The sequence below is a fragment of the Arachis hypogaea genome, chromosome 19, assembly GCF_003086295.3.
Source record: "Arachis hypogaea cultivar Tifrunner chromosome 19, arahy.Tifrunner.gnm2.J5K5, whole genome shotgun sequence".
In the NCBI taxonomy this organism is placed as follows: domain Eukaryota; kingdom Viridiplantae; phylum Streptophyta; class Magnoliopsida; order Fabales; family Fabaceae; genus Arachis; species Arachis hypogaea.
In genome coordinates, this window is record NC_092054.1 from 4,968,349 (window position 1) to 4,980,364 (window position 12,016).

The 12,016-nt window shown below is 32.5% G+C and overlaps 1 protein-coding gene across 1 annotated transcript; it reads left to right on the plus strand.

Annotated features, from left to right (window-relative positions):
- Nucleotides 1-1,907: 1,907 nt before the first annotated feature.
- Nucleotides 1,908-2,615, plus strand: LOC114925918 (pentatricopeptide repeat-containing protein At5g15340, mitochondrial-like). The gene has a single exon (XM_029295668.1). It carries the CDS (start codon nt 1,908-1,910, stop codon nt 2,613-2,615), a length of 708 nt encoding a protein of 235 aa, XP_029151501.1.
- The last annotated feature ends 9,401 nt before the right edge of the window (nt 2,616-12,016 follow it).

The window sequence follows — 12,016 nt, forward strand, 5'->3', positions numbered from 1 at the left end:
TACTACTACTACCAGCTTCAAAAGTTGATATATATTGCTTACAAATTTGTAACATATATACTACATATGTCTTATTAATATATGAACAGATTATTACTTTTTTCGATATATATATTGCATAGTCCCTTTTTTAAGTCAAGATTCAAATAGAGAGGTCAAATCTTGAACATATGAAAACAACAAAATAAAATGCAAACAAATAAAAAGATCAGGAATTTTTTTAAATAAATTAATTATATAAAATAAAATATAATTCACAATATATTTGTATGGTATTGTTGCTGAAATAACAAATAGAATGCAGAAAAAAACACATTTACATTACTTCTCATTCGATTGCATTCTCGTACCAATCGATTGAATTGGAAGTTACGTACAAACTTCAATCGATTAGGTAACACAACCAATCGATTGAATTGTGAGACCTCAAGTTGTTATAAAGCTTTCAATCGATTGAATTGGACAAATTCATATTGCTTTGATGACTTCAATCGATTGGGTAACACAACCAATTGATTGAATTGTGAGACCTCAAGTTGCTTTGAAGCCTTCAATCGATTGAGTAATATAAACAATCGATTGAATTATAAGTCATCGTTCAATCGATTGGGTAATATGACCAATTGATTAATTTTTGCGAAAACCGTACTGCCTTGCAATTTTCAATCGATTGTTTTGTGATAACCTGTAGACCAATCGATTGAATTGTGGAAAACCTGAAATTCAATCGATTGTTTTGTTATTCCAATCGATTGATTTCTAAGAAACACGATTTCACAGTCCTAGACGAATGTCACGGATCAAAGATAAACGTTTAATCAATTGGGTTTGCCAAAAAATTTATTAGATCAATGGAAGATCTAATTCGTTATTGTTTTTTTATTGTTAATAAACATAATAGATGAATGATCAATTAATAATTTGTAAAATAAAAAATAGTTTTTATAATTAAATAAATATATAGAGTTAATTTGTAATTAAAATTAGAATATGACTATTTAGTAGTTATTAAAAAAATTTTAAAAATATATTTTGTTATGGGACTATTTAATGGTCCAAACGTTCTAAGACCATCGAATCCAGTGCCTTATCTGCTATACCGAAGGGCTCTACAATATGTCAGCTAACTTTCATTAACGAAAATCCTATTTAACATGGTATGAACTCTCATAATCCCTATTCTCCAATGCTCATTGATCATTGTTGACAAAATATCATGTTGGAGCCTTAAAAGTTTAAAATTATTTAAATTTCATTACATTGGGTCAATTTAGGCTAGTGTTCCCCCTAAATTCTTAAAACAGTTATTGATGCTTCTCAATAAATTTGGTTGATCCCATGTTCCTTGAGAAATAATGAAATATACACTTGAACATAGTATCGATGTTTGGATTTGCTAACTTTGATATTGACAAGTACTTTCATTTCTCTTGTTCATCCTTAAAAGTTTGGGTTTTTTTTTTTTTTTTTGGGTAAATACCCTTTTCGGTCCTTGAGCATTTTAAATTGGGACATGTCACACCTTTATCATCTAGAAACCTCAACCAGGTCCTCAACCATCAACATTAGTGGATGTATCGACCCCTGTGACCGGTTGCCAACAGGTTGCCTGGATGACGTGTCAGGTGGAGGCTGAGTTGTCAAATGCAGGTGCCACGTGTCACTAGAAGTTATTTCAGGGACTAAAAACCCCCTCCCTGCCCAAACTATTCTCATCCCCACCGGCAACACCCTCCACTCACCACCCCTCCCCAGCACTCCTCCACAATTACACTGCCCTCATCTTTGCCACTAACCCCAACCATGCCCTTCGCCTTTTCTCCGAAATGCGCTCCCTCCTCCTCCCCCTTGACCCCGTCTCCGTACTCTGCGTCCTCACTAAGTGCTCCCATCTCGGCTGTGTCAAAATGGTCTTGCAGCTTCATGCACTTGTGGTGAAGCTTGGGGTTTCTGGGTGTGTTAGAGTCTGCAATGCTTTGATGGATGTTTATGTGAAGTGTGGGCTTGTGGGTGGGGTTAGAAGAGTTTTTGAGGATATGGGGTTGAAGACTGTGGTGTCTTGGACTGTGGTCTTGGAAGGTGTGGTGAAAGGGGAGGATTTGGAGAATGGGCGGAAGGTGTTCGATGAAATGCCAGAGAGGAATGAGGTTGCTTGGACTGTGATGATTGTGGGGTATGTTGAGAATAGGATGACTAGGGAGGCTTTTGAGCTTTTGAGGGAAATGATTTTTGGGTGTGGGTTTGTGTTGAATGATGTGAGCCTTTGTTCGATTCTTTCGGCTTGTTCGCGGTCTGGGGATGTGAGCTTGGGGAGGTGGGTTCATGGGTATGCTGTGAAGGAAATTGGGTGGGATGTGGGTGTCATGGTGGGGACTGGGTTGGTTGACATGTATGCAAAGTGTGGGAGGATTGGCGCTGCCTTGGTTGTGTTCAGGAACATGCCAAGGAGAAATGTAGTGGCGTGGAATGCCATGATTGGTGGGTTGGCCATGCATGGGAAGGGAAAGGATGTGGTGGATATGTTTGATTCCATGATCGGAGAAGGAGTGAGCCCTGATGCAAATAGTTTGGGAAGGGAAAGGATGTGGTGGAGGAGTGCTGGGGAGGGGTGGTGAGTGGAGGGTGTTGCTGGTGGGGCTGAGAATAGTTTGGGCAGGGAGGGGGTTTTTAGTCCCTGCAACAACTTCTAGTGACACGTGGCACCTACATTTGACAACTCAGTCTCCACCTGATACGTCATCCAGACAACCTGTTGGCAACCGGTCACAGGGGTCGATACGTCCACTAATGTTGATGGTTGAGGACCTGGTTGAGGTTTCTGGATGATAAAGGTGCGACATGTCCCAATTTAAAATGCTAAGGGGCCGAAAGGGTATTTACCCTTTTTTTTTTTTGAGTGGGGGGGGGGGGGTCTCTCATCCCTGGAAATTTATATATGCCATTTGATCCTTTGAGTTGCAGGTTGATGGCAACTCTACTCTCTAGGGAACTGCCAAACGTTTGCTTGTTTTACGGTTTATGTTCATTAAACATGTTGGCTGCTTTTTGACAATGTCGCTAGATTAAAGCAGTATTTTGTGCATCAATTTCTGTTTTTGAAAGTAGCTGGCATATTATTATACTTTGTACTCTATGGACGCTATCTACGGTTCAATGCTTCTATATTTCTAAGTTGGATAACTTTTTGTGATGCGTAAAAATATCCATGGTTAATTAAGACTAAATGCCATGATTTTGCAGAAATGTGATTTTTCTGACATTGAATTGATATGATGAATTGTATAGTACAAACAGCAATTTTGATTACGCACCACCACCAATTCAGATTAGTTTGGTCTTAACTCTTAATTGTTGGTGATGAACGTGACAGGATTATGCAATGCTTTGTTACCAATCAAAGATAGTGTTAGACTCTGACTAATTTCATGTATGTTCATCCAATCAAATCTGGCCATAATACAATAACGATAGATTTAGTTATGAAGCCTTAAAAAATACTATAGAACGTTTTAAGCTGTTTGTGTATGATTAAAATTCTCAAATCAATTTAATTTTCACTGATTTATAATCCAAATATAATATTAGTTCTTAAATTAATTCAATCACCATTTTATATGATTTATAGTATAAGATAAGAGTTACTTGCTTATACCAAAAAAAGGGCCTGCTTGTACTAGCAATAAGCAGATGGCATAGGAAAAAATTTTAAAATAAAAATGAGCCAACTTAATCAAATTAGGTTGGTCTAATAGTTAGTTTACTAGTCCGCTTAAGCAAGTGTTGAGGTTCGAAATTTGTTTTGTGCATGCAGCAACCCATTGACTAGTAATAAACCATTAAATTGAGCTCAGTATAGCGATGAATTAATTCTTAGTTTGACGGATTGAAAGACACCATGAGAAATAAAAAAAAAGAAAGAAGCCAAGCTGTAGGACCAATTTTATAAGTCCCAAGAATAGATATTAACCAGTAATATGGGAAAAGCAGAGTTAATGAAATATATTAACATTTTAAATTTGCAAACGCGAAAATGGACACAAGTTATTTAGACAATAATAAAAAGAATATAACTAAGTCATAAAAATATAATTTTTTTAAAAGAGTAAAGTATTGTTTTTATTTTTAAGTAAGTTTTATTTGTGTTCCTAACGTTTAAATTGTCATATTTGTATCTCTAATGGTTATAAAAGTGATTTAATGTTATCCTGCTATCAATTATACTAACAAATCAGAGTGTATTTTTCAATTATTCTCACTTAGATGTATTCATTTTCAATTAAGTCTCACTTGAATGTGTTCGATTTTAATATTGTACCCACTATTTGTGTTTAGGTTCAATTATGTCTCAAGAAAAGTGAATTATGTAAATATTACAGGGATTAGTTTCAACTTTTGATGAATTATTTTTCGGAGTGAATTATGTCCTAGACATTTGTATTTTAGAAGAGATTTTCAAAACTAAAACTAAAGCTTATGATGTGTAATTGACGGCAGGATAATATTGAATCAATTTTACAAACGTTAGGAATACAAATAAGATGATTTAAACGTTAGAGACACCAAATATGACTTATTCCAAATATTGAGGACAAAACCGTACTTTACTCTTTTTTTTTTTTTTGAAAAACAAAGAGTTCAACACAATAAAGTGGAGCAATAGACTACACATGCACATGATTCAACTCCTTGAGATAACTCCACAACACAAGTAATTCCCATGTCATCTCCAACATAACCATCAACAACTAAAAGGGTCAACACCTGTCCACTCGTTGGAGCTCAACACGGTCATGTCGATAATTTCTTCAACACCCTTGTCTTTATTATGAAAAATCCTTCGATTCCTTTCCAACCAAATGTTCCAAACAATCGCACAGAAGTATCTCAATCGTTGCTCTCGATCCCCCTTCCTCCTCGGTTCCTCTCTCCACCATAGATAGTGCTCTTTCAATGAGCATGGAGCGCACCATTGTTGGACCAGATACCGAAATCCAAGCATTTCATACCTGCCAAGCAAACTCACAGTCTAGAAACAAGTGGTTTACAGCTTCCACATCTTTGTTACATAAAATACAGACGTTATCTTCCTAGCTGATAACACCAAACCTGCTGAGTCTTTCTTTTCTATTTACCCTATCTATCAGGACAAACTACAACTCTACTCTTGGAGGAACTAGACCTTTCCAGATGGTCTTAGTGAAGCTGTAACTAGTAATCTCCTGGGTCAGTATTTCCTCTTGCAAAACTTGCACAAAAGAGTTAGTTGAATAAACACCTTGTGTATCATATTTCCACACCACACTATCCTCTCTGTTATTCACTAGTTTGACAGGTCTTAGCTCCTCATGTAAATGACCCAGGAGTTCCAACTCCCATTGAAAGAGTTCTCTCTTCCATTGGAAGTTCCAAATCCACTCGACCCCGTCCCAGAACCCACAATCCCCTATAATAGATCCACATTGGTTTGAAACCGAAGAAAACTTCGGGAATCGATCCTTCAAAGATCCACAAAGCAACCATACATCCTCCCAAAATCGAGTGCGCCTCCAATCACCAATCTCCATGGATAAGTCTGTAATCATGTACTTTACTCTTTTTTATAATATATGAAAAATATTTAATATTCTTTTGTATATTATAAAAATCAAACTCATTTAAAAAAAATTACATATATAAAAAACTTTATTATTATTATTTTTTAATTTACATTTATTAATTCTATGCAAAAACTAATATTAATGAGTTAGAAGTCTAAACCCTAAACCTTATCATGGCATCATGTTAAGAAACACGTTCCAAAATTCCAATAATAAAGCTTTGCTAACGAACATGGCACTATGGCAGCCCGTCTACATGCAGTCATGCACCATGTAGCAGATTGACAACAAAAAAGGTTCAAATTTGTAATTGAACCGCTAATTCAATTTCGAGATATTGGCGCTAAATTCAATTAACGTAAATTTTCCTTTTTTCAAATTTTAGAAAACATTTTTTTTATTTATAAAATAGTTCAGCTAAGAAATCTAACTGTTTTTCAAATTCTGCGTTCAAAATCAAATTTAAAATATTTTCGTGTTTTTTCTTCTTTTCTTGAAAGTAGTGAAAATTACAAGTTATCCGCTGCATATTATTGTACTCTTCTGACGTTATCTACGTACGGTTCAATGTTTCTACATTTTTAAGTTGGATCATTTTTTGTTAGGAAATTATATGGTACAGATCTAAATCTGTACAGATTTAAAGATTTGCTTCCTTAAACCACACTTTCTAAAGCCACACTTTTCACTTAAAACCGTAGCTCTTCACAAAGAAAAAACGTCACCTAATGGAAAAAAGTAAATTAGAAGATTTAAGAGAAGAAATAATTAAGTTATCGAAATTAATAGATCAAAAATTAATGATTTTAACTAATGTTAACTGTAATGACACCGAATTCTTAAAATCAATACAAAATGATTTTTCTCAAAATCTTTATTTTACTATAAGTTTTATTGAAGGACTTCAAAAACCTGAAAAAACTTATTTTTCACACGGAATTTCTAAGAAATGTTACCATGGAAATGATTCCCCACATCTTTATCATACTTTTAACCCACAATTAAATTCTATAGTAGATATGCTTGAAGAAATATTAGTATCTATAAAATTTCAAAGAAATAAGGAAAAAGAAAATCCCAAAGAAGAAAAATTTCAAAATATAATCAACATAACAGATTTAAAAGTAAAACCACCACTAAAATTATGAATATTGAAGAAAAATTAGAAGAAGTTACAATGCTTTTTAAACAATTAAAAATGGCTCAAGAAAATAATATTATGGAACAGGGATTTCAGATAGAAGAAGAATTAGTAAATTCTGAAAATATAGAAAATGAAGAACACATCCTAGATTATTCAAGTGACGAAGAACCAGCAATTCCAATACAAGTAAAAAATGAAGCTGGAACATCTAGGGATAATAATCAATCTCAATTTAAATGGGAAACAGGTTTTGATAATTATGCTTTTAAAAAAGGATTTATAAATAAAGATTCAAAATATACAAAAACACCATCAAAATACGTTCCTAAAATTCAAGAAATGGAAGGAGAAAGAATGCTCGATTTAGACTGTAAAAAGAATGAAAAAGAAATTTTCGAAAACTGGTTGAATTCCTTCTTATTAGAAGCCTTTACTAATCCAAAACTTAACGAAATATCTGGAAGAGATATTTGGAATTACATAGGGTTTCATACTAAATGAGCTATAAGAGATTATATGACATCAATAAAAAACCAAATAATAGAAGAATTAGCAACAAAAACAACAGCTTATGATAAGATATTATATATAATGATGATTCTATATAAAGAATTTTTTGGAAAAAATATTATAGATCATAAACAAGAAGTCTATAATAAAGAATATCAAGAAGCAAAAAATCATTTAGCTAACATTCAGATATATGATCTATGTAATGTGGAGTCTTATATATGTGAATATAGAATACATTATTACAAATTAAAAGAAGAAGATAAAAATCATTATCTTAGTATGTATATAACAAAACTTCCATATCCTGCTAATGAATTTATTATGGGAAGATTTATAAGAGAAATAAATAGAGGAACAATTGAAAATAATTTTGGCGGAGCAACCTCTGCAATAAGAGAGGAAATAAAAGAACGTTGTATGCAAGAAGCAACTCAAAAAAGAATATTATAAACTAAAACAAGATTGAAAACTAAAAAAATGAAATTACAATATACAAGGACTAGTAAAAAGGATGTGGACAAATCAGGTGAAGAAAAAATTCCAGAAAATAAAACAATTGCTGAAATTATCAAAAAATCCACCCAAGATAAAAAATATTATGTAATTTATAATGGCCCCATGAAAGGAGTTTATGATGCCTGGGAAAAAGCAGCACCATTTACACATCAATCAAGGATAATTCATAAAGGAGGGTTTTTAACACTGGAAGAAGCAAAGGAATCTTTCAGGGAATATGAAGCTCTTCATCCAGAGCAAACCCTAAAAAGAGCAGATAAAGCTCCAATTCAAACCCAGAGAACAGGGATAATAAGAAACATTCCTACAAGGGCTGAAATCAAAGAAAAGAAAAGGGTCTGTAGATCAAATCTCAGGGAAACCCTTAATATAGTCCTAAACTGGACTGAAGAAAAAAGAGCAATTTTGGGATATTATCCTATTGCCAAAGAACAGCTAACAAAGCTGGTTATATTTCCAGATGCATCCCCATCGGACACCTATCAGTTTTTCCAGTATGGATTAATTGATACAATTTTAATTTTTAATGATCTAAAAATTATTAGTGAGTTTCCTGCAGGATTCGTTGATGCAGTGAAGAGATTTAAAAATATGATTGACAACGTAAATCCAAGGGATATATCCCTAAAATTTACGAACAGTCAACCTATTTTTAATGAAGAAGAAGAATGCTTGGTTCCAGCACACCAAGTAATATTCATGTCCGTCTTCCCAGGAAATTTTCAACCAATTGATCAAGTTCAAGATTTAACAATCTACAGTCATGAAGGAAGGCTAGCCAGCACACTAGCAAGGGTCTTCGAAAGAACTCAAAAGATAACAAGGGAATCTCACACAAGAATTAATTATAAAAGCAGAAATACTTTGCTTGTGTCTAGTAAAAGGAATGAAATTGAAGAAAGAGAGATGAGACTCTTAGTGGAATTTGAATCAGCATTCTACAACTTATCTGGACTCTTAGAAAAGCTCCCTGAAGGGATAAAAAGGAATCTCTGCTATTTGATAAAAGACAGAGAAGACCACAAGTGCCAGCTATGCGTCTCAGAGTTATCTGAAGAAAGCAACAATAAAACGGAATCAACCCACATGATAAAGGAAGAAGACAACGCATCTGAAGGTCACATAATGAAAGAGGAAGACAGCACATCTGAAGCATCTCTCAACATTATTGCATAATGACGTAAGCGCTTAGGTCATAGAGCACCAACAATGTAGCTGGTGCAAGATAATAAACAATGACGTAAGCAATGACGTCATAAGAAGGGTAAGGATGGGAATTGTCCATCAGACCCAACCATTATAAATAGGTTGCTTAGGCAATTGTAGAAGGCATCAGAAAATAGAAAGCAGGAGGCAAAGAGTACTCAAATGCTAGGAGAGCAAGGAGGAAGCTGCCGAGGCGATTCTATGATCTGAAGAAGAATTCCCATTAGGGAAAAATAGTTCTAAACTCCCCTCTGGAGTTAGTATTTACAATCTCCCCTCTGGAGATAAAAACACCTTATGTAAAATATATTAAATAAAGGAAGTTTTTCTCCAGAAAGGTATGTATTCATTCTAGTCTTTCAATTATGAATTATTTAGAAAGTTTAGAATTAACAGAAGAATCTGATTATTATAGATTAACTGCTTTATTAGATAATGAAAAACAGGCTGTTTTAAAAACAGAATTAAATCTCAAATCAAACGAAAATTTTAATAAACAAAACCTTTTAAAAGAAGTTTTTAATAGAAAAAATATAATATACTATGGAAAAATTCAACTTGAAGCCCCTATAAAGATAAAATCCGCCAATGGAGAACTTGAAATAGCCTTGATAAATGATGAAGAATTAAGTAAACAGATTGAGAAAATTAAGGATCAACAAAAAAGATCTAAAATTGGATGGATTCATATTAGTACTATACAAGTCTTAATCAAATCTACATATATGAAAGGAATTAATTCACCAATAAGCTTAGCAATCTGTGACAAAAGAATTACTGATGACCCTATAGATCAAATAATCGGAATTGTTCATGGAAACTTGGCAAACGTAAATGTTAAATTTAATGCCCATCTGGGATATGCTATACCTTTATCAACTGAAAATCTTGGAAGATCTATAAGTCTGGCTTATAAATTTCACAGAAAGAATCTAATGGAACAAGATGATGAACCATTTTCGATTACATATGCAATAAATTATGCTTTAACAAATAGCCATCATAGTATAATATTTAAAAACAGAGAAAGAATTTATGTCGATGAATTATTTCAGAAAATTGTAAAAACAGAAATACCAAAATATAAAGCTATTGAAAACCCAGTTCTATTATTAAAAGAACCGTCAGAAAAATTAGTTTCATCGAATTTTCAAATTAGAGAATCTAAAATTAATAGCCCTTTAAGTCTATCTAAGTTGAAGATTAAAGAAGAAAATTCTGAAATAAAAGAATTAACAAAAAAGGTCGAAAAATTAAATGAAACCCTAAACACTAAATTATGACAATAAATAAAGAAGAAATATATGTAACTTATCAAGACAAGAAACAAGAGCTCTTTGAAAGAGAAAATCGTTTGAATTATTTACAGTTTTCTGAAATAAATCAAAGAGCATTTGAAGCTCTAAAAATAATCTATGACAAGTTAAAAAGAGAAGTTGAAGAGCTAGAAAAATTAATAGAATCTCTAGAAAATAGTGATGAATCAATAATAGAGTTTGCAGAAATTTTAAAATAAATAATGAAGCATAAAAAGATTGAAAAACCAGAAAATAAAATAAAAAGAAAAAGGGCAGAAAAATTAAAAAGTAAAATAAAAGAGTATAAAAGGGGATTAAATAACATTCAGATCGAAATTGATGACCTTATAATAAAAAGGATAGAAATAAGAATAAATATAAACAAGTTGGAATTAAACTTAAAAAATTTATAAATGCCTGGAAAACCATATTATGACTTAAAAGAATTAAAACTGTTGAAAGAAAAAATGGAAAATGAAGTTGAAAAATTAAGAAGGTATTTAGAAACAACAGAAAGTGTAGAAATAAAAGAAGTTTTTGAGGATTTAAGAAATTATATTAAAGAAAAAGACAAACAGATAAAAGATTTTATATACAATAATCCATGCAAAAAAGAATATTATAAACTAAAACAAGATTGAAAACTAAAAAAATGAAATTACAATATACAAGGACTAGTAAAAAGGATTGCAAAATTGGCAAAATTGGTATCAGAGCCTGGCAAAATTGGTATCAGAGCCTAGTTAACGATTAAGGGTAACACTTTCTCTTTAAGCAACACTTTTAGTGATACACTTTTAAACCAAATAAAAACAAAAATCTGTAAATCTGTACCAAAGTGCATCTGTACACTAGATGGACCCTTTTTTGTTAGGACTAAATGCCATGGTTTTGCAGAAAAAGTCATTTTTCTGACAATGAATTGATGATTTGTATAGCACAAACAGCAATTTTGATTACACACTACCACCAATTCAGATTTTTTTTTTTGTCTTAACTCTTAACTATTGGTGATGAATGTAACAGGTTTATGCAATGCTTTGATACCAATCAAAGATAGTGTTAGACTCTCAGTCTCTGACTAATTTCATGGATATTCATCCAATCAAACCTGATCATAAGATAATAGAGATAGATTTAGTCTTGCCACTTTCAAAAATAATTTAGAACCTTTTAAGTTATAAATTAGTCATAAACCTTTGAAGCAGTTTTTGTATGATTAAAATTCGAGTAATTCTCCACGTACAATTGATTTTTCATATAAGTTATACAAGTTATTTATATTAACGTCGTTTCACGTTTTTTTTGTGTCTCTTTTTCTTTTTCTTCTTTCTCCGTGCTTCCTCTTCCTCTTCCTCGTGTCTCTTTTTCTTCTCTTCCTCCCTCTTTTTTTATTGAAATTTCTTTTCCTCTTTTCGTTTTCTCTTTCTCCTTCATCAAAATCACCAGAAAAAACGAAGAAATATTATTCAAGATACTGTTTTACTGTTCTTCTAGATTTTTTTTTTCTAGATTGTCTCTTGTCATGTGCCTCATCCTTAACCAGCAAAACATTAAAAGATTTCAAGAAGAAATATACTATCTCTTCCTATATTGGGTGTATTTCTTAAATCATTTGGGTGTATTTCTGTAATCGTTTGGTTTATTTCTGTAACTGTTTGGGTGTATTTTTGTAATCATTCGGATGTATTTATGAAGTTCCATCATCTTCAAAACAATTTCAAAGCTTGATTTCAGAAACC

Excerpts from the sequence above, each read along its gene's own strand:
- LOC114925918 (XM_029295668.1), top strand. The coding sequence starts at position 1,908 with ATGGTCTTGCAGCTTCATGCACTTGTGGTGAAGCTTGGGGTTTCTGGG.